Source organism: Gadus morhua, chromosome 4 (assembly GCF_902167405.1).
Source record: "Gadus morhua chromosome 4, gadMor3.0, whole genome shotgun sequence".
NCBI classification, from domain to species: domain Eukaryota; kingdom Metazoa; phylum Chordata; class Actinopteri; order Gadiformes; family Gadidae; genus Gadus; species Gadus morhua.
The window spans coordinates 11,556,642-11,584,395 of NC_044051.1; the positions used below are offsets into that span (position 1 = coordinate 11,556,642).

The 27,754-nt window shown below is 40.9% G+C and overlaps 3 protein-coding genes across 9 annotated transcripts in view; all 3 read left to right on the forward strand.

Annotated features, from left to right (window-relative positions):
• Positions 1-22,008, forward strand: part of LOC115541678 (uncharacterized) — a 34,552-nt gene extending 12,544 nt beyond the window's left edge. The window contains exons 1-5 of one of the 3 annotated variants that reach the window (XM_030353517.1): positions 19,603-19,712; positions 19,887-20,285; positions 21,114-21,245; positions 21,338-21,399; positions 21,508-22,008. In XM_030353517.1, coding sequence (XP_030209377.1) covers positions 19,625-19,712; positions 19,887-20,285; positions 21,114-21,245; positions 21,338-21,399; positions 21,508-21,603 — 777 coding nt within the window. In that variant the 5' untranslated portion in view covers positions 19,603-19,624 and the 3' untranslated portion in view covers positions 21,604-22,008. Of the gene's footprint in view, positions 1-19,602; positions 19,713-19,886; positions 20,286-21,113; positions 21,246-21,337; positions 21,400-21,507 lie in introns of those variants that run through there. The other 2 variants (XM_030353519.1, XM_030353518.1) reach the window with 2 other exon arrangements.
• On the forward strand, positions 3,546-14,164 carry LOC115541673 (uncharacterized). 4 transcript variants are annotated; one of them, XR_003976413.1, is made up of 5 exons: positions 3,546-3,578; positions 7,476-7,877; positions 8,701-8,847; positions 8,983-9,047; positions 9,548-10,057. XR_003976413.1 is itself a non-coding variant. In XM_030353508.1 (5 exons), exons 1-5 carry the CDS (start codon positions 7,214-7,216, stop codon positions 9,668-9,670), a joined length of 825 nt encoding a protein of 274 aa, XP_030209368.1. In that variant the 5' UTR covers positions 7,196-7,213; the 3' UTR covers positions 9,671-10,057. The 4 variants fall into 4 exon arrangements, 3 of the variants coding, with proteins under 3 accessions (XP_030209368.1, XP_030209369.1, XP_030209370.1); XM_030353508.1 differs by lacking the exon at positions 3,546-3,578 and adding an exon at positions 7,196-7,301; XM_030353509.1 differs by lacking the exons at positions 3,546-3,578; positions 7,476-7,877; positions 8,701-8,847; positions 8,983-9,047; positions 9,548-10,057 and adding exons at positions 7,229-7,301; positions 12,059-12,457; positions 13,153-13,299; positions 13,438-13,502; positions 13,969-14,164.
• Positions 13,155-27,721, forward strand: LOC115541680 (uncharacterized). 2 transcript variants are annotated; one of them, XM_030353525.1, is made up of 5 exons: positions 25,317-25,577; positions 25,775-26,173; positions 26,425-26,544; positions 26,683-26,747; positions 27,214-27,721. In XM_030353525.1, the coding sequence occupies exons 1-5, from the start codon at positions 25,496-25,498 to the stop codon at positions 27,334-27,336; spliced, it is 789 nt and encodes a 262-aa protein (XP_030209385.1). In that variant the 5' UTR covers positions 25,317-25,495; the 3' UTR covers positions 27,337-27,721. The 2 variants fall into 2 exon arrangements, with proteins under 2 accessions (XP_030209386.1, XP_030209385.1); XM_030353526.1 differs by lacking the exons at positions 25,317-25,577; positions 25,775-26,173 and adding an exon at positions 13,155-13,182 and having other exon boundaries at positions 26,428-26,544.
• The last annotated feature ends 33 nt before the right edge of the window (positions 27,722-27,754 follow it).

A 27,754-nucleotide genomic window follows, 5' to 3' on the forward strand; every position in this document is an offset into this window, starting at 1 on the left:
AACAAAAATACAGGTACAATTTTACCATAAGGCTCCATCAATTAACCATCAATTAACGTTAGTTATTGCAGTAATATGAATTAACTCAAAGTTATTTAACAGTCAACTAATCTTGTAATCATTTACTGACTGTGCTCATGTTTACTAGTGGTGTTCATGTTAACTGAGGTCTTAATTTATACATTATTTAATCTCTAAATATAGTGTTAAAGGAAACGATTGGATTCATTCAACCTGTATTTTTTTAACAAATAATGCAATAACTATGTTTCAAAGAGTGGTTCTAACTATATTAAAAAGAAAAAAAATCACATTTGTCCATTATTGAACAAGAAGTTAAACCGCAAAACAGGCTGCAATGTGATCATTTAGGGCCTAAATGATCACATTGCCGCCTATTTTTGGGGACGTTCGTTGACCGGCGCTTTTGCCCTAAATTTTAGTGCAAAAGCGTGTGTCAATGTACGTCCCCGTAGAGACCTGGAGACAAGATTTCTGGTTTTGTTGGACTAAAGAAATAGTAGATTAGCGTTATCTAAAAGATTTCCATGAAGGAGAACTTAAATTGTAATGACAATGGTGAAAATTCCCTGCAAAAACAAGTATACAACTAGGCCTACTATGCTAATGCAATATAATTATTTGTATAAATGCATTCACTTATGGTTATTAATCGTTAATTAATGTTCCCTTATTGTAAAATGCTACCAGAAGAACATTAACCATGTTCACTACCAGGTGGAGATGTAATGAGGCACAGGTACATGACATCGTCACCGTTTTGACCGCCACGATGTCAGGGCCTCTGTGTGTCTGAGATTCCTCACAAGCAGCAGACGAAACCTCCTCTTCTTTGTTTGTGTTCGTGTGTGGGCTTGAGAGCCACACATAAGTCATGTTGGTGTGTAAGATGCAAGGCCATGCTGACTCACGATGCTTGGTATGAAACTGTTTTTTGCCTGGAAGCATTGAAGGGAACAGTTATTTCATTCATGTTGACATATCTTTAGTTTTCAATGATGAAAATAGCGTGTGGCAATATAATCCTGTCTCATTTCCCATTAATAGGCTAAGAAAACCGCCCATATCTTTTTTTTCAGTTCAAACAGTTTGGGTTGGTGGACATTTCTGAATTATATTTGATGATATTTCTTAACTTGTTTCATTAGGGCTGTTGTAAAACACAAGAGGTCTTCTAATTCAGAGGGTTATTTATATTGTCTGCACACCCTAGCTTGAGTAAGTGTGATGGGCATTTTGACCACGTTTGATGTTGGCGTGCATATTTTCTTCAACCTTTTTTTTTCTCTAAGAACGTATTTCCTGGAGCTCTAGGGCACGGTGTTTGATGCTTGGTGATAACGTGTCAGTTTCTAAAGACAGCAGTGTTTTTCAGCTACAGGGTGCTGTTGTGGTTTTCCTGTCTCCTTCTCGGCAATTTATTGTAAGCATGTTCGGTCCATTTCCAACTCATAGGTGCAACAAAGTGGTATAGATAGAGTGTGTTGGCATGGCAAGATTATCTTCATTTGGTCACCTTCGTTATAAACTAATTGTAGCATTTTCCATGGAGACTAAAATTACACACTGAACAAACGAACAGAACACTTGATGATAATGTTTTGAGTCTCTTTGATAAAGGTCTAAAATAACCCTTGCGGTTTTCTGCCAAGTAAAACAACGACATTCTGCAAGGGCCCAACTCAGGTTAATCAGTGGAGGTTTAACTGACCTTATACAAACAAAATATAATTGAAGTCATTTCGTAAATAAAATAAATGCTCATTCATCATTTCCGCCTGTTCTAAAATGATGCATTGTGTGTCACTTTGTGTGTGGCTAGAGCCGCCAAATTGAAGACTCTTAGTAATATTAGTAATTTATACCCCTGTATATAGATTGTTTTTTAATCTTCTGATCACAATGGCTGAGTCAAGTTGGACTCTGGGGCTTGGTGAGGCTGCACAACAGGTGTGCATTGAGTCATCAGTGTGCACAGGTGCGCGTTAACTCTTAAAGATACTTAATCATCACTCTCAGCTGTGCTTGCAGATATTTTAAATCACAAAGAAATTATTCTGTTTGGTGATTTAAATTGGGACTGGATAAAAGATGATTCAAATGACTTGAAGGCTTTAATTAATATAATTGTAATAAACAAACCTAACAAATGCAGGCAGATTGGTATTTTCCCAAATGAATTGAGTGATCACTGTGCTATTAGGATTATTCAATTAGTTTCAATACTTAATAAACTAGAGACAGCATTAATGTTGACCATTAATGACTAAGTTGTGGGTCCAGGAACTGGGGAGGTTTAAGGCGACTGATGAACATCTACGAAAAGGAACATGGATTCAGTAACTGCTCTGAGTCTTTGGCACTGGTATGTTGTCCATCTGCGAGACCAGTTGAGGAGTTGACTACAGTACAGTTATATGCTCCTACACCGGCTAGCCGTTGGGAGTTGCTGGACCGCCCCAATTGTCGAGTAGTAGATTTCAAGGAGAGGGTTACTGATCCCACCTGCCTCTATGACTTCCTCAGGGTTAGGTGCCTTGTCAAGGACACCTCGACACTCAGCTAGGAGAAACCGGGGATCGAACCAGCAACCATTCAGATTACCAGTCAACCCGCTCTACCTCCTGAGCTACTGCCGCCCTAATACTGGTCATAAGCACTTCACAGTTGAAGTCTAAGAAAAACTATCAGAGCTTGTGTTGTTTTTTATTGCATGCTTCTAGAGGCGTTAGAAACCCCAAAATGAACTCTACCATCAATGTCAGCTAGCGGAAACAGTTGTGGTGTCTGCACGCCGTCCAACCAGCAATGCTTCCTATAAACAGGCAGAAGCTATACCACCATCAAAAAACACACACACACACACACACACGCACACACGCGCACACACACACACACACACACACACACGTATGAACAAAAAGTGAAGTGTATGCACACAGACAGACGAATAAGAACAGAAAAAAAGTTCATACCCACACTCAGTTGAACCAGATAGGAGAGACGCAAAAGAGATAAAACTAACAATGGACAAAGGGTTCCTTTGAATTTACAAAAGCCTTAGTTTATTTTAAGAATGTATGACACTTAGGATCCATGGATTCCCTCTGATCATTGGTGATTAAGAAAACTTGTTGCTAGAAAAAGTATCGTTGAATAATTACCAAACAAAAATGTTTACATGTTTTCTGACACATTTTTATTTGTATTTGTATTGTAATATAAAATATATGAATAATTTATTAAAGCAAAATGTATTCCGAACAAGTTTGCTCGATCTTGCTTGATGCCAACTGAAATTGTGTGTGTACATCCATGACAATAAAAATTTAGTTTAATCTAATATGGAAATGTAATGAAACTCAGGTCATGATATCACCTCGCCTGATACGCAGATAGAAATAACCGCAACATTTTCCACAAGGCCAACCAATCACAAGTCATTTTTAATCCTTCCGCCTTCAGTCAAATGGGTGCGATGAAAGTATCAAATGTCTTCACTCCTCCACAGATCATCATGATGAGCAGGACGTATGTCTTTCTTCCCGTCATCTTGGGTAAAATATTTACGTTAAAATTTCTATTTCAATAATACATGAGTTGTATATGATGTCCTGTGTAATGATTGACAGGTATTTGGTCTTTTAAAATCACATTTATGTATCATCATATGTTGCTCCATGTTGCTGCACATTTGATCTTAATAGTAATTGAAAGTATTTTTCGTTCAGGTGCTGTTGTGTCCTGTCAGGACGTACTCTCTAACCCAGTAGTGGAGCTGACCGTGAGACCAGGACAAAACGTTACTCTATACTGTGACTGTAAACTCACACCTGGTGTAAATCTTGTTTGGTACAGGAACTGTTCTCATGAAAATCAGCCAACACTATCTCTGAATTGGAAGGAAAGAGATCAAGGCATTTTTAATTATGGCAAGGATGGAGGACATTTCTTCCATTTAAATATGATGTCGAACATTTTGTCAAACTCATACGACTTACTGATTAAGAACATCACTGATTCTCACCTTGGTCTCTACTACTGTGGAACTGAAGAACTGAACAGGGAAAAAGGAAACAAGGAAGAATATATCTACACATATGGTAAAATAGTCACAAGGATTTTGTTTGGTAAGTTGACTATTTTTGTTGTCAAATTCATTAATATGAATTCAATCTATTATCATATGTCGGGATCTTATGCAAATGTGTTCCAAGTCAAGCACTTTTTAAAGATGGGCAGGATGTGCTGATTGGAGGCATTTGTGCCGCTACCATCTCCACCATTACAATTACATTTACAATCCCTACGATCGTCCTGCACTTTTAAAATAAAGGTCAGAACAATTGTAGAGGCTAGAGAGTGCATTGATTCATTATTGTATTGTTTAATTAATTAAAATGTTCCTCTATTATATCCAATATTTAAATTTATTAATTCATGAAAACATCAAAATAAATCAGCCAGCATCCTTCAGCCAAAGCTTTCGGCCCTTTCCCACGAGGCGACTTACCCATGATAATGAGTTCACCGACGGGGAGAGGGGGGAGCGACCAGGGCTGAGGTCGGCTCTGATGGTTGACTAGTGTGCGGGCTCTAGAGACACCTAAATGTGCTGCCCCCCTTAGGGGTAGGAGGGCAAAGTCTTTTCAAACCAGTTTAGTATTATCGGGCCTGACTGCGTCGTGTAGAGGGGACTGAGACTGAAATCGGCGATGACGGTGGGAACAGACAACGGGAGGAAACAAATGACCCAATAGCGTAGACCACCACTGATTGTCAAGACCAGTCGTTTAGTGTGTACTGCCAAAGTCCTTCCCATCTTTAATAGTCACCTAGTGGGCAGGAGCAAGCAGGAGTTATATCCTGAACAGTGGTCGAACAAACTTAACTTCTATGAACCAAGATTGTAAAAATGTAAGAACCAGCACCGCTGAATTTGAACAACATTATGTGTCCTTAGATATCCCTTTAGATGCCGGTGCTGTAGACCCTGCTGCTCCAGACTGTGGACAGTGCTGGGTGCTGCTGGTCATCCTGTGTCCCTGCTCTGCTCTTCTCCTCTCCCTCCTCTCATCCTTGGTCGTCTACCTCCGCTGCAGAAGGAAAGGTAGCGTATATATCTCTGTTAACTGGCCTCTTCTGTATCTTGAGAACACCTACGCTACATATTGTCTTCCGTAGCAGCCACTGTCTCCCTTTGCTGGTTTGTGGCCTTATGATGACTGTTTGTGTTTCTTTAAGATGAAGACCTCCATGTTGCTCAGACAACACCCAGCAGTAGAGATGTAACATCAATCAGGAACCAGGTAACGTATAGTTCATATACTTAGGTACATTTGTGATGTAATGTTAGAGGACAGTATGGAGTACATTTACAGGTTGTGGTGGAGCGCTGTACAAAGATGTTTACTGAAGGCTGAATGAACATCAATGGACCCAATGTTGAGCGATAGTCAGGTGTTATTAGACGCAGGAAGAGAAGTGCTCTACAGGAAGTAGCTTCTTCCTTCTTCCGTCGCCTCATAAGGGTCTCACAAGGGACACACTTTAGCAGTGTTCAATAGTTTGATTTGAGACGGGAAACCAACCATTATGTTGATGATGTAATACTATGATGTGTGTTGATGATGTGATGGTTTTTCAAAGTGTACATTATGTTGATGACGTAAGGTTACAGTAGAGTGTACAGTATGTTGATGATGTAATGGTGTAGCAGAGAGTGAAGTAGGGTAATGATGTATCAGCAGGGGCGGACTGGGACAAAAAATCGGCCCGGGCATTTTGAACCAGACCGGCCCACTAAATTCGATAACACACCTTTTCAGTCTTTTTGGTCTCTCGAATGTCTACACCAACCAGGCTTTTAGCTAGCAGGGCGTCTGCCCTATAGTCTACTAAAAAATAAGAAGAAATGGGACGCCCTACTTTTAGGCAGGATGGCCTAAAGACGCCCTATTTTTCTCCCGTTTTACCTGTTAACTTCGCTGAATGTGATCAAAATTCACAGTTTCAGTCGCTTCAGTGCTTAGCGAAGTCTAGAATCATACATATGCCCTGCCAATTAGAAAATAGCATTGCTGTATTCCCGCTACAACAACGTTACATCACAATTCCAACGAAACATTGATTCACGGGATCGCAGAAGCTACAGAAGACAGCTGTCTCACCGCACGTCACTGAACCTACTACTTTATGAGTTCAACAAGAGTTTGTGTGTTAAGGTGGTGGTCTTAATTAATCTAAATTCAATACAATACAATATACATCATTCACTTTAAAGTTGTGTAGAAAGTTGTTTCTTTTTGTTAAAGTTGTTACTTGAATTTTGTACCTTGTTACCTAGTTTCAGTTACACTCACTGTTATTATGTATTAAATTACTAAACATATAAAAAAATCAGTGTAATTGCAATATTAGCTAATACTAGCTATTAGCATCACACACACACACACACACACACACACACACACACACACACACACGTATGAACAAAAAGTGAAGTGCATGCACACAGACAGATGAATAAGAACAGAAAAAATATTGAGTTCATACCCAAACTCAGTTGAACCACATAGGAGAGATGAAGAAGAGATATAACTAACCATGGACAAAGGGTTCCTGTGAATTTACAAATGCCTTAATTTATTTTAAGAAAGTATGATACTTAGGATCCATGGTTTACTGCAATGTGTCAGCCAGTTCATGAGCCACTTATTTATCCCAGGTTTTCACCTTGCCAAAAGTTAGGTTTGATTCCCTATGATGCCGCCAAATGCTATTAATATATGAAAACATGGTTTGTCAGATGGTTGTGGATGAAAAAATGAATTCAATTAATGCTAAAACAAGATTTCTGTATCATTGGTTATTAAGAAAACTTAATGCTAGAAAAAATATTGTTGAATAATTACCAAACAAAAATGTTAACATGTTTTCTGCCATATTGTTATTTATATTTGTATTGTAATGTAAAATAAAAGAAGCTTTCTCTATATTGTTTGATGCCAAATTTCTGTGTGTGCACCCTTGACAATAAAAGGAAAAAAAAAAAAAAAGTTTAATCTAACATGGAAATGTAACAAAACTCAGGTCGTATCACCTCGCCTGATACGCATATAGAAATAACCGCAACATTTTCCATAAGGCCAACCAATCACAAGTCATTTTTAATCCTTCCGCCTTCAGTCAAATGGGTGTGATGAAAGTATCAAATGTCTTCACTCCTCAACAGATCATCATGATGAGCTGGACGTATGTCTTTCTTCCCGTCATCTTGGGTAAAATATTTACGTTAAAATTTCTATTTCAATAATGCATGAGTTGCATATGATGTCCTGTGTAAGGTATGATGGGTATTTGGTGATTTAAAATCACATTTATATATCATCATATGTTGCTCCATGTTGCTGCACATTTGATCTTAATAATAATTGAAAGTATTTTTCGTTCAGGTGCTGTTGTGTCCTGTCAGGACGTACTCTCTAACCCAGTAGTGGAGGAGCTGACCGTGAGACCAGGAGAAAACGTTACTCTATACTGTGACTGTAAACTCACAACTAATGTAAATCTTGTTTGGTACAGGAACTGTTCTCATGAATATCAGCCAACACTATCTCTGAATTGGAAGGACAGAGATGAAGGCCTTTTTGAATATGAAGAGAATGGAAGAAACTTTTTCCATTTAAATATTCTGTGGAACGCTTCATCAAACTCATACGACTTACTGATTAAGAACATAACTGATTCTCCCCTTGGTCTCTACTACTGTGGAACTGAAAAACAGAGTGGGAAAAAAGGAAACAAGACAAAATATATCGACACATATGGTAAAATAATCACAAGGATTTTGTTTGGTAAGTTGACAATTTTTTTGGTGAAATTCATTAATGTGAATTCAAATTATTATCATATGTCAGGATAATATGCAAATGTGTTCCAAGTCAAGCACTTTTTAAAGATGGGCAGGAATTGCTGATTGGAGGCATTTGTGCCGCTACCATCTCCACCATTACAATTACATTTACAATCCCTACGATCATCTTTTAAGGTAAAGTTCAGAACAATTGTAGAGGCTAGAGAGCGTACTGATTCATTTAATGTTTAATTAATTAAAATGTTCCTCTATTATATCCAATATTTAAATTAATTCATTCATGAAAACATCATAATAAATCAGCCAGCATCCTTCAGCAAAAGCTTTCGGCCCTTTCCCACGAGGCGACTTACCCACGATAATGAGTTCACCGACGGGGAGAGGGGGGAGCGACCAGGGCTGAGGTCGGCTCTGATGGTTGTTTAGTGTGCGGGCTCTAGAGACACGTAAATGTGCTGCCCCCCTTAGGGGTAGGAGGGCAAAGTCTTTTCAAACCAGTTTAGTATTATGGGGCCTGACTGCGTCGTGTAGAGGGGACTGAGACTGAAATCGGCGATGACGGTGGGAACAGACAACGGGAGGAAACAAATGACCCGATAGCGTAGACCACCACTGATTGTCAAGACCAGTCGTATAGTGTGTACTGCCAAAGTCCTTCCCATCTTTAATAGTCACCTAGTGGGCAGGAGCATTCAGGAGTTATATCCTGGACAGTGGTCGAACAAACTTAACTTCTATGAACCAAGATTGTAAAAATGTAAGAACTAGCACAGCTGAATTTGAACAACATTATGTGTCCTTAGATATCCCTTTAGATGCCGGTGCTGTAGACCCTGCTGCTCCAGACTGTGGACAGTGCTGGATGCTGCTGGTCATCCTGTGTCCCTCCTCTGCTCTTCTCCTCTCCCTCCTCTCATCCTTGGTCGTCTACCTCCGCTGCAGAAGGAAAGGTAGCGTATACATCTCTGTTAACTGGCCTCTTCTGCATCTTGAGAACACCTACGCTACATATTGTCTTTCGTAAAAGCAGCTGTCTCCCTTTGCTGGTTTTTTGGCCTTATGATGACTGTTTGTGTTTCTTTAAGATGAAGACCTCCATGTTGCTCAGACAACACCCAGCAGTAGAGATGTAACATCAATCAGGAACCAGGTAACGTATAGTTCATATACTTAGGTACATTTGTGATGTAATGGTAGAGGACAGTATGGAGTACATATACAGGTTGTGGTTGAGCGCTGTACAAAGATGTTTACTGAAGGCTGAATGAACATCAATGGACCCAATGTTCAGCGATAGTCAGGTCTTATTAGACGCAGGAAGAGAAGTGCTCTACAGGAAGTAGCTTCTTCCTGTAGAGTCGCCTCATAAGGGTCTAACAAGGGACACACTTTAGCAGTGTTCAATAGTTTGATTTGAGACGGGAAACCAACTATTATGTTGATGATGTAATACTATGATGCGTGTTGGTGATGTGATGGTTTTTCAAAGTGTACATTATGTTGATGACGTAGGTTACAGTAGAGTGTACATTATGTTGATGACGTAGGTTACAGTAGAGTGTACAGTATGTTGATGATGTAATGGTGTAGCAGAGAGCAAAGTAGGGTAATGATGTATCAGTGGTATTGATGGTTATACGTCTCTCTCAGGATGAAGTTGGCCTGTGTTACGCTACACTGGATATCCCTCTACGTTCTCAGAGACCTAAAAAGAAGAGAGTCCAACCCTCAGAGTTCAGCACCTACTCAGCCATCAATACTAAGAGGATGTGACCATGACCAAGTCTTTAATACCAATACAGGGCTCTACTTCCTCAATATGACCTCATCTTTGTGCCGTCAAGAGGACGAAGAATATATAGTTTAGTTATATATACAACTAATGGCCAGTTTTTATTTATTTATTCATATCCGAATAATGCATACATATATTATTTATGTAAAGAATAAAGCCCTCCTCTCTTTGTTCCTCTACTTCCTCTTCCTGTTTATGCTGTGTTGAAAACTCCACATCACAAATGATCTCACAGCTTCTCCGCCCGCAGTACGAGTGGGCTTTGAGAGGCGGTTTGGTTAGGGTTCCTCCCACAAAAAAAGCGTACAGCCCAACGCACACACATAGACTCCCCAACAACAACACAAAAACACACAGTCGCAGACACAAACACACATGTTTGTATGTATTGAAATTGCCTGTGGATAAAATGTATTTGAAATTGCATTTTTGATCAAATGTATGAATGAATAAATAAAGTCCAAATAATGTGGCATAATAATGTGTTTCATATTTTTGCTTGACTCAGCAAAAGAAAAGTGTGATGCAGGATGTTGACGTGTTTTCAGGTTATATTTTGCCTATTAAATCCATCAATCCATGGGGCACATTCGTTAAATTGATAATTGCTGTGAGGAGGTTGACTCTTTTTTATAACGTCTATAGACTCTGTTTACATTTACCAGAGCCTCAACCCCTTGCTGGAACACAATATTCATAACAGCGCCAATTTCATAAGCCAGACTCTAAAATCCTGTTCAGCGCTAGGTGGAGTTGTAGGGCCGACTCCACAAAAGCTCCTAATGACAATTACAGGGCAATAAGAGATACTTTGGGCTAAATAGCATCTGAACATCAAAACGTAATAAACTAGAGACAGCATTAATGTTGACTATTAATGAATAATTTGTGGGTCCAGGAACCTGGTAGGTTTAAGGCGACTGATGATCATCTACAAAAAAGGGACATGGATTCAGCAACTGCTCGGAGTCTTTGGCACTGGTGTTTTGTCACTCTGTGAGTCCAGTTGAGGAGCATACTGGTCATAAGTCGTAATTGAAGAGCACTTAACAGTAGCAGCATAAGACTATCAGAGCTTCTGTTGTTTGTTATTGCATGCTTCTAAAGGCGTTTACCCAGAAACCCCAAAATGAAACTCTACCATCAATGTCAGCCAGCGGAAAGAGTTGTGGTGTCTGCACGCCGTCCAACCAGCAATGCTTCCTATAAACAGGCAGAAGCTATACCACCATCAGAAAACACAAACACACACACACACGCACACACGCACGCACGCACGCACGCACGCACGCACGCACGCACGCACGCACGCACGCACGCACGCACGCACGCAGACAGACAGACAGACAGACAGACAGACAGACAGACAGACAGACAGACAGACAGACAGACAGACAGACAGACAGACACACACACACACACACACACACACACACACACACACACACACACACACACACACACACACACGTATGAACAAAAAGTGAAGTGCATGCACACAGACTGATGAATAAGAACAGAAAAAATATTGAGTTCATACCCACACTCAGTTGAACCACAAAGGAGGGACGCAAAAGAGATAAAAATAACAACGGACAAAGAGTTCCTGTGAATTTACAAAAGCCTTAGTTTATTTTAAGAATGTATGACACTTAGGGTCCATGGTTTACTGCAATGTGTCAGCCAGTTCAGGAGCCACTTATTTATCCCAGGTTTTCACTTTGCCAAAACTAGGTTTGATTCCCTCTGATCATTGGTGATTAAGAAAACTTATTGCTAGAAAAAGAATAGTTGAATAATTACCAAACAAAAATGTTGACATGTTTTCTGACATATTTTATTTGTATTTGTATTGTAATATAAAATATATGAATAATTTATTAAAGCAAAATGTATTCCGAACAAGTTTGCTCTATCTTGCTTGATGCCAACTGAAATTGTGTGTGTACATCCATGACAATAAAAAATTAGTTTAATCTTATATGGAAATGTAATGAAACTCAGGTCATATCACCTCGCCTGATACGCATATAGAAATAACCGCAACATTTTCCACAAGGCCAACCAATCACAAGTCATTTTTAATCCTTCCGCCTTCAGTCAAATGGGTGTGATGAAAGTATCAAATGTCTTCACTCCTCCACAGATCATCATGATGAGCTGGACGGATGCCTTTCTTCCCGTCATCTTGGGTACAACATTTACGTTAAAATTTCTATTTCAATAATACATGAGTTGTATATGATGTCCTGTGTAAGGTATGATGGGTATTTGGTGTTTTAAAATCACATTTATACATCATCATATGTTGCTCCATGTTGCTGCACATTTGATCTAAATACTAATTTAAAGTATTTTTCATTCAGGTGCTGTTGTGTCCTGTCAGGACGTACTCTCTAACCCAGTAGTGGAGCTGACCGTGAGACCAGGACAAAACGTTACTCTATACTGTGACTGTAAACTCACAACTAATGTAAATTTTGTTTGGTACAGGAACTGTTCTCATGAAAATCAGCCAACACTATCTCTGAATTGGAAGAACAGAGATGAAGGCATTTTTGGTTATGGCGGGGATGGAGGAAATTTCTTCCATTTAAATATGATGTTGAACGCTTCGTCCATCTCATTCGACTTACTGATTAAGAACATTACTGATTCTCACCTTGGTCTCTACTACTGTGGAACTGAAGAACTGAACGGGGAAAAAGGAAACAAGAAAGAATCTATCTACACATATGGTAAAATAATCACAAGGATTTTGTTTGGTAAGTTGACTATTTTTGTTGTCAAATTCATTAATATGAATTCAATATATTATCATATGTCGGGATCTTATGCAAATGTGTTCCAAGTCAAGCACTTTTTAAAGATGGGCAGGATGTGCTGATTGGAGGCACTTGTGCCGCTACCATCTCCACCATTACAATTACATTTACAATCCCTACGATCATCCTGCACTTCTAAGATAAAGGTCAGAACAATTGTAGAGGCTAGAGAGTGTATTGATTCATTATTGTATTGTTTAATTAATTAAAATGTTCCTCTATTATATCCAATATTAAAATGTATTAATTCATGAAAACATCAAAATAAATAAGCCAGCATTCTTCAACCAAAGCTTTAGGCCCTTTCCCACGAGGCGACTTACCCACGATAATGAGTTCACCGACGGGGAGAGGGGGGAGCGACCAGGGCTGAGGTCGGCTCTGATGGTTGTTTAGTGTGCGGGGTCTAGAGACACGTAAATGGGCTGCCCCCCTTAGGGGTAGGAGGGCAAAGTCTTTTTCAAACCAGTTTAGTATTATCGGGTCCTTCCCATCTTTAATAGTCACCTAGTGGGCAGGAGCATTCAGGAGTTATATCCTGGACAGTGGTCGAACAAACTTGACTTCTATGAACCAAGATTGTAAAAAGCTAAGAACTAGCACAGCTGAATTTGAACAACATTATGTGTCCTTAGATATCCCTTTAGATGCCGGTGCTGTAGACCCTGCTGCTCCAGACTGTGGACAGTGCTGGATGCTTCTAGTCATCCTGTGTCCCTGCTCTGCTCTTCTCCTCTCCCTCCTCTCATCCTTGGTCGTCTACCTCCGCTGCAGAAGGAAAGGTAGCGTATATATCTCTGTTAACTGGCCTCTTCTGTATCGTGAGAACACCTACGCTACATATTGTCTTCCGTAGAAGCAGCCACTGTCTCCCTTTGCTGGTTTTGTGGCCTTATGATGACTGTTTGTGTTTCTTTAAGATGAAGACCTCCATGTTGCTCAGACCTCACCCAGCAGTAGAGATGTAACATCAATCAGGAACCAGGTAACGTATAGTTCATATACTTAGGTACATTTGTGATGTAATGGTAGAGGACAGTATGGAGTACATTTACAAGTTGTGGTGGAGCGCTGTACAAAGATGTTTACTGAAGGCTTGATGAACATCAATGGACCCAATGTTGAGCGATAGTGAGGTGTTATGAGACGCAGGAAGAGAAGTGCTCTACAGGAAGTAGCTTCGTCTTGTAGAGTCACCTCATAAGGGTCTCACAAGGGACACACTTTAGCAGTGTTCAATAGTTTGATTTGAGACGGGAAACCAACCATTATGTTAATGATGTAATACTATGATGTGTGTTGATGATGTAATGGTTTATCAAGGTGTACATTATTTTGATGACGTAAGGTTACAGTAGAGTGTACAGTATGTTGATGATGTAATGGTGTAGCAGAGAGTGAAGTAGGGTAATGATGTATCACTGGTATTGATGGTTATATGTCTCTCTCAGGATGAAGTTGGCCTGTGTTACGCTACACTGGATATCCCTCTACGTTCTCAGAGACCTAAAAAGAAGAGAGTCCAACCCTCAGAGTTCAGCACCTACTCAGCCATCAATACTAAGAGGATGTGACCATGACCAAGTCTTTAATACCAATACAGGGCTCTACTTCCTCAATATGACCTCATCTTTGTGCTGTCAAGAGGAGGAAGAATAGATAGTTCAGTTATATATAGTTATATATATATTATATAGTATAGCTATATCAGTCTCAAGAGAGTGCAAACATGTGATAAAATAAAGCTTGTTTTGACATATGTTTTAAATACCATATACTGTTTGCATATTGTTTGTCCATAGTATAAATCCAATAATGTGTTTTTTTGCTATGTTTATTTGCTACATTATTAGAAATAGTTTGCTGTTTATTGTTTACTATGTAGTAAGATTGAGTGAAGGGTAATATACACAGGCCTCTGTGTGTATCAGATTATGATCTTTAACTAGCTATAGCTATTCTGCGTAGGCTTTAATGTTTGGCCCCTTAAATATCCTGTAATACCTTTAAGAACACATCATCACAACAAAAATACAGGTAACATTTTACAATAAGGCTCCATCAATTAACCATCAATTAACGTTAGTTATTGCAGTAATATGAATTTACTCAAAGTTATTTAACAGTCAACTAATCTTGTAATCATTTACTGACTGTGTTCATGTTTGTGCCTAAATGATCACATTGCCGCCTATCTTTGGGGACGTTCGTTGATGGGCGCTTTTGCCCTAAATTTTTAGTGCAAAAGCGTGTGTGAATGTACGTCCCCGTAGAGACCTGGAGACAAGATTTCTGGTTTTGTTGGACTAAAGAAATAGTAGATTAGCGTTATCTAAAAGATTTCCATGAAGGAGAACTTAAATTGTAACGACAATAGTGAAAATTCCCTGCAAAAACAAGTTTACAACTAGGCCTACTATGCTAATGCAATATAATTATTTGTATAAATGCATTCACTTATGGTTATTAATAGTTAATTAATGTTCCCTTATTGTAAAATGCTACCAGAACACTAACCGTGTTCGCTACCAGATGGAGATGTACTGAGGCACAGGGACATGACATCGTCACCGTTTTGACTGCCACGATGTCAGGGCTTCTGTGTGTGTCTGAGATTCCTCACAAGCAGCAGACGAAACCTCCTCTTCTTTGTTTGTGTTCGTGTGTGGGTTTGAGAGCCACACATAAGACTTGTTGGTGTGTAAGATGCAAGGCCATGCTGACTCACGATGCTTGGTATGAAACTGTTATTTGCCTGGAAGCCTTGAAAGGAACAGTTATTTCATTCATGTTGACATATCTTTAGTTTTCAATGATGAAAATTGCGTGTGGCAATATAATCCTGTCTCATTTCCCATTAATAGGCTAAGAAACCGCCCATATCTGTTAGGGGAGGCGGAGGTGCAGGCAGGCAGGTAGGACCCAAACGCAGACGGTATTGAGGGTAAACGGCACTTTATTCAGGCCTAAAGGCTAAGGCACAGGTATCGGGGAACTCGGGAGACAACTCGGAACTCGGGAGACAACAGGGAACTCGAAAGGGAACAAGGAACACGGAACACGCAGGACTACAACCAACACTAACCACAGCAAACCACACACAAACCACAATGACAGCACACCGAACAAAGGAAAGACGAGGGCTTAAATAACAAACACAACGAGGAACAGCTGAGACACATTAGGGGAGGGAACAGTAATCAACACAGGAGGGAAAAACACAGGGAGACACCCACACCCTGACAGTACCCCCCCCTTAAGGGTCGACTCCCAGGCGACCCACGACAAACAAAAAACAAAGAAAGTCAAACCCAAAACGGGTGGGTGGAGGGGCGCCAGGAGGGGGGGAATCAAAAAAAAAATGGACTGCGGCAGAGCCGAGGGACGTCAGGCGGGCGTCCAGAAAACTACCCCAGGGCATGGCAGGGAGCCTCAGGCGGACGGCCTGGGGGGCAAGCAGAGGCAGAGTGAAGGCGGAACCCTTCAGGAGGCCGGCGGCAAGGACGATGAGGGCTCAGTCCCTCAGGAGACCTGCAGTGGCACAGAACCCCCTCAGAAGACCGGCAGCGGTGAAGGCGGAACCCTTCAGGAGGCCGGCGAAGGCGAGGTAGAGGGCGGGTCCCCTTAAGAGGAAGGCCAGGTAGAGGGCGGGTCCCCTCAGGAGGAAGGCCAGGTAGAGGGCGGGTCCCCTCAGGAGGCAGGCCAGGTAGAGGGCGGGTCCCCTCAGGAGGCAGGCCAGGTAGAGGGCGGGTCCCCTCAGGAGGCAGGCCAGGTAGAGGGCGGGTCCCCTCAGGAGGACAGGGTAGAGGGCGGGTCCCCTCTTGTAGAAGGCCAGGCAGAGGGCGGGTCCCCTCAGGAGGCAGGCCAGGTAGAGGGCGGGTCCCCTCTGGTGGACAGGGTAGAGGGCGGGTCCCCTCTTGTAGAAGGCCAGGCAGAGGGCGGGTCCCCTCTGGTAGAAGCGGAGGCCGGTCCCCCTCTGGAAGGAGCAGGGGGCGGGCCCCCTCAGGCAGGAGCGGAGGGCGGACCACCTCAAGCAGGCGAAGAGGCCGGTCCCCCTCTGGAAGGCGAGGAGCGGGCTCAGGAACCGGACAGGGCTCGGGGACCGGAGTCAGTGCGGGAGCTGGAGTGCCAGGAGGAACCGGGTGGTACCCCAAACTCTCCCAGCGATCTATTGCCTTCATAATAAATAAATCCTCCCACTCACGGCTAACTTGATCGTCCGCTGGGTCCATTGTCTTATTTATTTTGGCTATCAAATCCTCCAACTTACGGTCAAATTGCGCGTCCGCTGGGTCCCATCGTGACGGTGCTGTCATTCTGTTAGGGGAGGCGGAGGTGCAGGCAGGCAGGCAGGACCCAAACGCAGACGGTATTGAGGGTAAACGGCACTTTATTCAGGCCTAAAGGCTAAGGCACAGGTATCGGGGAACTCGGGAGACAACTCGGAACTCGGGAGACAACAGGGAACTCGAAAGGGAACAAGGAACACGCAACACGCAGGACTACAACCAACACTAACCACAGCAAACCACACACAAACCACAATGACAGCACACCGAACAAAGGAAAGACGAGGGCTTAAATAACAAACACAACGAGGAACAGCTGAGACACATTAGGGGAGGGAACAGTAATCAACACAGGAGGGAAAAACACAGGGAGACACCCACACCCTGACAATATCTTTTTTTTCAGTTCAAACAGTTTGGGTTGGTGGACATTTCTGAATGATATTTGATGATATTTCTTAACTTGTTTCATTAGGGCTGTTGTAAAACACAAGAGGTCTTCTAATTCAGAGGGTTATTTCTATTGTCTGCACACCCTAGCTTGAGTAAGTGTGATGGGCATTTTGACCACGTTTGATGTTGGCGTGCATATTTTCTTCAACCTTTTTTTTTCTCTAAGAACGTATTTCCTGGAGCTCTAGGGCACGGTGTTTGATGCTTGGTGATAACGTATCAGTTTCTACAGACAGCGAAGTGTTTTTCAGCTACAGGGTGCTGTTGTGGTTTTCCTGTCTCCTTCTCGGCAATTTATTGTAAGCATGTTCGGTCCATTTCCAACTCATAGGTGCAACATAGTGGTATAGATAGAGTGTGTTGGCATGGCAAGATTATCTTCATTTGGTCACCTTCATTATAAACTAATAGTAGCATCTTCCATGGAGACTAAAATTGCACACTGAACAAACGAATAGAACACTTGATGATAATGTTTTGAATCTCTTTGATAAAGGTCTAAAATAACCCTTGCGGTTTTCTGCCAAGTAAAACAACGACATTCTGCAAGGGCCCAACTCAGGTTAATCAGTGGAGGTTTAACTGACCTTATACAAACAAAATATAATTGAAGTCATTTCGTAAATAAAATAAATGCTCATTCATCATTTCCGCCTGTTCTAAAATGACCAGTGTGCGGCCAGTGTGCGGCTGTGTGCGACCAGTGTGCGGCTCTAGCCACACACTTTGTGTGTGGCTAGAGCCGCCAAATTGAAGACTCTTAGTAATATTAGTAATTTATACCCCTGTATATATATTGTTTTTTAATCTTCTGATCACAATGGCTGAGTCAAGTTGGACGCCGGGGCTTGGTGAGGCTGCACAACAGGTGTGCATTGAGTCATCAGTGTGCACAGGTGCACAGGTGCGCGTTAACTCTTAAAGATACTTAATCATCACTCTCAGCTGTGCTTGCAGATATTTTAAGTCACAAAGAAATTATTCTGCTTGGTGATTTAAATTGGGACTGGATAAAAGATGATTCAAATGACTCAAAGGCTTTCTGTGATTCTGTTAACTTTAATTGATATAATTGTAATAAACAAACCTATCAAATGCAGGCAGATTGGTATTTTCCCAAATGACTTGAGTGATCACTGTGCTATTAGGATTATTCAATTAGTTTAAATACTTAATAAACTAGAGACAGCATTAATGTTGACCATTAATGACTAAGTTGTGGGTCCAGGAACCTGGTAGGTTTAAGGCGACTGATGATCATCTACAAAAAGGAACATGGATTCAGTAACTGCTCTGAGTCTTTGGCACTGGTATGTTGTCCATCTGCGAGACCAGTTGAGGAGCATACTGGTCATAAGCACTTCAGAGTTGAAGCATAAGAAAGACTATCAGTGCTTCTGTCGTTTGTTATTGTATGCTTCTAGAGGCGTTAGAAACCCCAAAATGAACTCTACCATCAATGTCAGCCAGCGGAAACAGTTGTGGTGTCTGCACGCCGTCCAACCAGCAATGCTTCCTATAAACAGGCAGAAGCTATCCCACCATCAGAAAACACACACACACACACACACACACACACACACACACACACACACACACACACACACACACACACACACACACACACACACACACACACACACACACACACACGTATGAACAAAAAGTGAACTGCATGCACACAGACAGATGAATAAGAACAGAAAAAATATTGAGTTCATACCCAAACTCAGTTGAACCACATAGGAGAGATAAAGAAGAGATACAACTAACCATGGACAAAGGGTTCCTGTGAATTTACAAATGCCTTAATTTATTTTAAGAATGTCTGACACTTAGGATCCATGTTTTACTGCAATGTGTCAGCCAGTTCATGAGCCACTTATTTATCCCAGGTTTTCACCTTGCCAAAAGTTAGGTTTGATTCCCTATGATGCCGCCAAATGCTATTAATATATGGAAACATGGTTTGTCAGATGGTTGCGGACGAAAAAATGAATTCAATTACGTAATACTAAAACAAGATTTCTGTATCATTGGTTATTAAGAAAACTTAATGCTAGACAAAATATTGTTGAATAATTACCAAACAAAAATGTTAACATGTTTTCTGCCATATTTTTATTTATATTTGTATTGTAATGTAAAATAAAAGAAGCTTTCTCTATCTTGTTTGATGCCAAATTTCTGTGTGTGCATCCTTGACAATAAAAGGAAAAAAAAAAAGAAAAGTTTAATCTAATATGGAAATGTAACGAAACTCAGGTCGTATCACCTCGCCTGATACGCATATAGAAATAACCGCAACATTTTTCATAAGGCCAACCAATCACAAGTCATTTTTAATCCTTCCGCCTTCAGTCAAATGGGTGTGATGAAAGTATCAAATGTCTTCACTCCTCCACAGATCATCATGATGAGCTGGACGTATGTCTTTCTTCCCGTCATCTTGGGTAAAATATTTACGTTTAAATTTCTATTTCAATAATGCATGAGTTCTATATGATGTCCTGTGTAAGGTTTGATGGGTATTTGGTGTTTTAAAATCACATTTATGTATCATCATATGTTCCTCCATGTTGCTGCACATTTGATCTTAATAATAATTGAAAGTATTTTTCATTCAGGTGCTGTTGTGTCCTGTCAGGACGTACTCTCTAACCCAGTAGTGGAGCTGACCGTGAGACCAGGAGAAAACGTTACTCTATACTGTGACTGTAAACTCACAACTAATGTAAATATTGTTTGGTACAGGAACTGTTCTCATGAAAATCAGCCAACACTATCTCTGAATTGGAAGGACAGAGATAATGGCATTTTTGAATATGAAGAGAATGGAAGAAACTTTTCCCATTTAAATATGATGTTGAACGCTTCGTCAAACTCATACGACTTACTGATTAAGAACATTACTGATTCTCACCTTGGTCTCTACTACTGTGGAACTGAAAAACTGAATGGGGAAAAAGGAAACAAGAAAGAATATATCTACATATATGGTAAAATAATCACAAGAATTTTGTTTGGTAAGTTGACTATTTTTGTTGTCAAATTCATTCATATGAATTCAATTTATTATCATATGTCGGGATCTTATGCAAATGTGTTCCAAGTCAAGCACTTTTTAAAGATGGGCAGGATGTGCTGATTGGAGGCATTTGTGCCGCTACCATCTCCACCATTACAATTACATTTACAATCCCTACGATCATCCTGCACTTTTAAGATAAAGGTCAGAACAATTGTAGAGGCTAGAGTGCGTACCGATTCATTTAATGTTTAATTAATTAAAATGTTCCTCTATTATATCCAATATTTAAATAAATTAATTCATGAAAACATCAAAATAAATCAGCCAACATCCTTCAGCAAAAGCTTTAGGCCCTTTCCCACGAGGCGACTTACCCACGATAATGAGTTCACTGACGGGGAGAGGGGGGAGCGACCAGGGCTGAGGTCGGCTCTGATGGTTGTTTAGTGTGCGGGGTCTAAGACACGTAAATGTGCTGCCCCCCTTAGAGGTAGGAGGGCAAAGTCTTTTCAAACCAGTTTAGTATTATCGGGCCTGACTGTGTCGTGTAGAGGGGACTGAGACTGAAATCGGCGATGACGGTGGGAACAGAAAACGGGAGGAAACAAATGACCCGATAGCGTAGACCACCACGGATTGTCAAGACCGGTCGTATAGTGTGTACTGCCAAAGTCCTTCCCATCTTTAATGGTCACCTAGTGGGCAGGAGCATTCAGGAGTTATATCCTGGACAGTGGTCGAACAAACTTAACTTCTATGAGCCAAGATTGTAAAAAGGTAAGAACTATCACTGCTGAATTTGAACAACATTATATTTCCTTAGATATCCCTTTAGATGCCGGTGCTGGAGACCCTGTTGCTCCAGACTGTGGACAGTACTGGATGCTGCTGGTCACCCTGTGTCCCTCCTCTGCTCTCCTCTCTTTGTTCCTCTACTTCCTCTGCAGTCACATGGGTAGAACATCATGTGCTTTATGTCACTGGAAGTCTTTCTGCACTTCATTTGATTGTGTTCTCTCTTTTATTCTAACTCAGTTTCTGTTTCAGTTCGTGCCGGAAAACCCCCTGGCATCTCTCAGGAAACCAGGCCTTTAACACTGCAAGATGAGGTATGTGATAGTACACCACTTACATTAAATGATGTTAACACACTGTTCTATTAAGAAGTGTGCTGCTCAGTCGTTGTACTGTCCTAATGTCACGTCTCTCACACGCAGGATGAAAACTACAGCCGTGTGTTTTATGCTGTGTTGGAAACTCCACAGCACAAAGGATCTCACAGCTTCTTAGCCCGCAGTACGAGTGGGCTTTGAGAGGCGTATTGGTTATGGTTCCTCCCACCACAACACTTACAGCCCACTCTCACACTCACGTCACACCCGTATAAAAACAGAAAGTCACACAAACAAACACACACGCATGCACGCACACACATCTTTGTATATATTGAAATTACCTGATACCTTATTTAGTGAACAGTATTAATGCAATCAATGCACAGCATGTATTGCATTTCATTGTATACCTAGAGAAAAATGTCTTGTACTTTTATTTGTGAAAGAATTAAAGTCCAAAGAGTATTAAATTTCAGTTTTTTTCTTAATAAGAGTCAGTAAAAAGAATGGGTTGTTCTTTTAGAGGTACATTACAGAATCGGAATATATGTGAATACTGTATGTTCATAAATGAGTGAATAAAACCCTAAGAAGGAAAACATACCCGTTTGACAATTTATTAAAACTTCTCAATCAAGATCATGTTGCTCTGACTACAACATGAGACCAGAGGTTTGCGTTGATCAGCTACAGGATGCTATCGTGGTTTTCCTGTTTGATTCTCATCAGTTTATTGTTAGCGTGTTCAATCCTTTTTTCAATGAGGTGTGGGCTGGCCGACAACAACCATTGGTTGGTTGGTCGGAGCTCTGCCTTCCTCACATCCTCTTAGTATTGATGTCAGTTCTGAGGGTTGGACTCACAACACTTTAGGTCTCTGTGAAGGTAGAGGCATATCCAGTGTCGTGGAACACAGGCCATCTTCATCTTGAAAGAGACAGTTTGATATTTCTCCATCTGCCTCGGTTCCACATTAAAGAAAGCTGATGCCCCTGCAGGATTCTGTTTTGATGAAGCGATTGTCTGAATTCACTCGTGTCAGTATACGTAGTTATAACTTCTTACCATGGATGGTTCTCACATGTATGAAGTTAAAAAAACAAACACTAGGAAGTTAAGGAGGTTAAAATTAGCAACTGGTAGAAGCGGTTCTGGAACCTGATTTCCTGTGTTCTCTTTCTTGAGTCAGGTGTTGTCTGATCAACTCTGGGCTCTTTAGCGGCTGGAGTTGGTACAGAGTCAAGATATCGAAAAAAGTTGGTGCTAAGTTATTGCTATTTTCATCTTAATCAATCTCTTTTTCTTACACTAGGCCCAAAATATATCAAACAATATCCATATATACATAGGTAGGCACTGGCAGAAACATTAAACTTGCATTATGCAACTTTGGAACTACAAGGTTTCTCATGGATAAAATGCGCCCATCCACAAGTTGTGTTAAAACGCAGGACAAGGGTTTTGAAGCAGCTGGGGAATGTGTATCATTATTAATTAATTTCATTGTTTAAATTTGTTGAATACTTGCAGAATATTCAATTCATTTGCTTTTGTGACTTTGCAACTTTGCAAAAACACAAGCATGCAAACCAATAACAATAGTCAATGTAAGTCAATACAGCTCTAATTCATAATCCTTTGAACCAGATGAAGGATTTTTTGTAAGTTGTCTCTGCCCGCTCCCTCCTCCCCAGACCCCAAACTCACGCGGGTTGCCATGTTGAGGGCACTGAACAAATATCAGTGCACGATTCTATTTCAACAATGTCAAGCGATGATGATGTGTATGTTTGCAATTGATTTATTGTTTTCTGTGCTCTAAATTATCTCCATCTTTGAAATGCAATTCCAAGATGAACACGTGTTCTGGCAGGGCTCTGGTCAGTGAGCTTTTTTGAAAAGAGCTCAAGGCTTTCTGGGTCGGGTAGAATCTAAGACAGTCTCAGTTGATATTAGTTGTTATTTAGCTTGTTCCCATGGTTGCACCCCAGCTGCTGACGCCCCTGGGACCCGGGCCTGATGAAGACGCTCAAAGTCCCTGATAAGGGCTGGATCGTGTTATCGTCCGGACCGAAATGCTCGTCATGGAGAACATGGAAACAGAGTGTGATTAACTCTAACGTGCCTTGGGTTGCAAGTGGCGCTTGTGTTTGTGGGTTTGTCTTCTTTTCATCTTTCTTCCCCACAGGCATCTTTGGTTCCTGATTGGACCCAGGAAGTGTTGAAGCCTCAATCCAGGAAGGTTAATTCTCTCTTTCGCTACATGGGCTTAGTACAACGGCTGGTAGTCGGACTGGACACAGGGATGGCATGAGAGCCAGAACAATAGAATACGATCACCAGAATAACTCAATAACGCTACGGGCCAAGCACGAATACTTACTCGTTATTTCTATATTACGAAAAAATATTGATTTCTATCAAAAGAAAATGGTGGGTGTCTTTTCAGTCTGCCTACTTCAAGATGTACGAACAACCACACCCCAAGGCCAGAGGTGTCATAACACTAACTCTCTCTGCGGATAGCCTGAAGCCACAAATCTGGTCCTCTTATGTGCTTCGCTCTTTGGGAAAGTAAGGAAAATCTATCTTCTTCTTTTTCTCTTTTACATGATTTGTGGCACAATCCTTAAGGCATGGTGCCACTAGATTTAACAAAATACCACTTTCCAAGTTTGGGCACTTTTTTGACCAAGAAGGGGCGATGATGTTCTGACAATGTTGTTCTGATTTTCTGATGTTCTGACGTTCTTACAAGCCCCACACAGCATCAGGCCCTGAGTGTGTCTGTGAGGCCGTTGTAAAACTGCATCTTACCACTAGAGGTCAGGATGTTTGCTGGATAGACTGATCGATCCAGCATACATATAGGTGGACACTCGCACTAAGTCATAGGGCAGGGCAGGTAGAATCCAGTTGAAATGACCATTCACAGACACACCTGGTGGTAAAGTAGGGGCCCTTTGAAGCAAAAGAAAGATTTTATCTGTCACAGCAAACTAAGACTTATGTTTTGTTTTTAACTGATATGAATGATGACACTCCTACTAATAATAATACCAACACTAATGATAATAACACCCCAGAATTCAATCAAATCAAAAATCTCAAATAGGACAAGACTTGCCTTTCTCTGTTTCAACAAACATTCTATATGGTAACCACAACTATCCCAGCCTCTCATGCATATCACAAACTAGCAGTCAAATGTCCCATCTCTTTACATTGAAATGTTCTTCTGCTCAATCAATGTTTATCCTAAGCTTCTGATGATTTATCTTTCACCAGAAGCTGGTTGGTCAAGGTCCGTTCGAGGCTTTATGGCAAACAGAAGAAAAGGGGTCTTGCATGGTTATCTGAATATCACACAGGAAGAACAGAGAGTTGTTTGTTTGGCTTCTTCTGCAGGGTTTACCCAGAAATCCCAAAATCAAACTACTACCAACAACAGCCAGTGGAAACATTTGTGGTTTCTGCACACAGTCTAACTGGCAGGCGCACACACACACACGCACAGACACACACACACACACACACACACGCACACACACACACACACACACACACACACACACACACACACACACACACACACACACACACACACACACACACACACACACACACACACACACACACACACACACACACACATATATAACCACAGACATTTGTATGCACATTGACATGAACAAGAAAAGACAAAATATAATGTTGATGCACACACTCAATTGAACAGTATGGGTGAATACATTTTCACAAGGATCAAGCATTTACCGCAATGTTTCAGCCTGTAGTTAGTGAGCCACCACAATGTTAATTCCAGTTTCCCACCTTGCCAAAACTGACTTAGTTTCAGGGTTTGATTCCCTCTTTGGCCCCCAACTCTAAGAATATATTGTTGTGCATGTTTCAATTCAAATTAATGTTGTGTTTAATCTAATAATAGATTGAAGATAAAATCGTCTCAGCCCAGGAAATCGTGTTCTGACAATCAAACCTCTCCTGGTACGCTGAGAGAAATAACCACAACATTTTCCTCAATGTCAGCCAATCACAAGTTCTTTTTCATCTTTCCGCCTTCAGTCTAATGGGCGTCAGAAAGGTATCAAATGTCTTTACTCGGATCATCACCATGAAATGGATGTATATATTTCTACGCGTTATCTTGGGTAAAGTAATATTTTTATTATTTCTATTTTAAAAATACATGAGTTGTATAGGTTGTAGCGTAGGCTACAACATATTTGTTGTTGAACAACAAACTGTGTAATTTGTGTGTGGGGTTTTAGCATCACAGGACTTCATATGTTGTCATGCATCATGTTCCTGTGTGTTTCTTCATATTCTGAATCTATTTTTCATTCAGGTGCTGTTGTGTCCTTTCAGAACGTACTCTCTAACCCAGTATTGGAGCTGATTGTGAGACCAGGAGAAAACGTTACTCTATACTGTGACTGTAATTCCTCAACTGGTGTTTATATCATTTGGTTCAGAAATTGTTCTCATGAAAATCAGCCAACCTTTGTATTGGAAACCGTTGAAGCCAATCCAAAAAAGGAAATTCATCACTCATATGAAAGAAAATATTTACATTATCATTTTAAATGGAACATATCTACGAGCTCGTATGATTTACTGATTAACAGCATCAGTGAAACTCACCTGGGACTATACTACTGCGGAACTCGAGAAAAACTTACTCTGGATGCAGGATTAACCAAATTTGTCTACACATATGGAAATTCAACCACAAGGATTTTAGTTGGTAAGTATGACATTAGTGTTATTTGGATGCTTTTGTTTTTCATGATGGAGAGAACCTATCGATTCATTAAATATGCCTCATTGATTGATTGATTAATTGACTGTTCTATTACATTCTAAATGTACGTTTAGTTATCTGTGATGACAAAACAGTAGTAGATAGTAAGAAAGTTGTGTTTTTATTTCATTTAGTCTCCGAAAATATAGATTTATATATATATATATTTGATGCCTTTCCTGCCGGTGCTGTAGGCCCTGCTGCTCCAGACTGTGGACAGTGCTGGATGCTGCTGGTCATCCTGTGTCCCTCCTCTGCTCTTCTCCTCTCCCTCCTCTCATCCTTGGTCGTCTACCTCCGCTGCAGAAGGAAAGGTAGCGTATACATCTCTGTTAACTGGCATCTTCTGTATCGTGAGAACACCTACGCTACATATTGTCTTCCGTAGAAGCAGCCACTGTCTCCCTTTGCTGGTTTTGTGGCCTTATGATGACTGTTTGTGTTTCTTTAAGATGAAGACCTCCATGTTGCTCAGACATCACCCAGCAGTAGAGATGTAACATCAATCAGGAACCAGGTAACGTATAGTTCATATACTTAGGTACATTTGTGATGTAATGGTAGAGGACAGTATGGAGTACATTTACAGGTTATGGTTGAGCGCTGTACAAAGATGTTTACTGAAGGCTGAATGAACATCAATGGACCCAATGTTCAGTGATAGTCAGGTGCTATTAGACGCAGGAAGAGAAGTGCCCTACAGGAAGTAGCTTCTTCCTGTAGAGTCGCCTCATAAGGGTCTAACAAGGGACACACTTTAGCAGTGTTCAATAGTTTGATTTGAGAAGGGAAACCAACCATTATGTTGATAATGTAATACTATGATGTGTGTGGATGATGTTATGGTTTATCAAAGTGTACATTATGTTGAAGACGTAAGGTTACAGTAGAGTGTACAGTATGTTGATGATGTAATGGTGTAGCAGAGAGTGAAGTAGGGTAATGATATATGAGTGGTATTGATGGTTATATGTCTCTCTCAGGATGAAGTTGGCCTGTGTTACGCTACACTGGATATCCCTCTACGTTCTCAGAGACCTAAAAAGAAGAGAGTCCAACCCTCAGAGTTCAGCACCTACTCAGCCATCAATACTAAGAGGATGTGACCATGACCAAGTCTTTAATACCAATACAGGGCTCTACTTCCTCAATATGACCTCATCTTTGTGCTGTCAAGAGGACGAAGAATATATAGTTTAGTTATATATAAAACTAATGGCCAGTTTTTATTTATTTATTCATATTCATGCATACATATATTATTTATGTAAAGAATAAAGCCCTCCTCTCTTTGGTCTTCTACTTCCTCTTCCTGTTTGCGCTGTGTTGAAAACTCCACGTCACAAATGATCTCAGAGCTTCTCCGCCCGCAGTACGAGTGGGCTTTGAGAGGCGGTTTGGTTAGGGTTCCTCCCAGAAAAAAAAGCATACAGCCCAACGCACACACATAGACTCCCCAACAACAACAAAAAAAAACACAGTCGCAGACACAAACACACATGTTTGTGTGTATTGAAATTGCCT

What these genes read in the sequence shown, in the direction of transcription:
- LOC115541680 (XM_030353525.1), top strand. Translation starts at nt 25,496, where the DNA reads ATGGGCGTCAGAAAGGTATCAAATGTCTTTACTCGGATCATCACCATG. An exon ending in ATTTCTACGCGTTATCTTGG is followed by an intron (nt 25,578 to 25,774) that starts GTAAAGTAATAT and finishes TTTTTCATTCAG; the next exon opens with GTGCTGTTGTGTCCTTTCAG. An exon ending in CCTCCGCTGCAGAAGGAAAG is followed by an intron (nt 26,545 to 26,682) that starts GTAGCGTATACA and finishes TGTTTCTTTAAG; the next exon opens with ATGAAGACCTCCATGTTGCT.
- LOC115541673 (XM_030353508.1), top strand. Translation starts at nt 7,214, where the DNA reads ATGGGTGTGATGAAAGTATCAAATGTCTTCACTCCTCAACAGATCATC. An exon ending in AATCACAAGGATTTTGTTTG is followed by an intron (nt 7,878 to 8,700) that starts GTAAGTTGACAA and finishes ATGTGTCCTTAG; the next exon opens with ATATCCCTTTAGATGCCGGT. An exon ending in CCTCCGCTGCAGAAGGAAAG is followed by an intron (nt 8,848 to 8,982) that starts GTAGCGTATACA and finishes TGTTTCTTTAAG; the next exon opens with ATGAAGACCTCCATGTTGCT.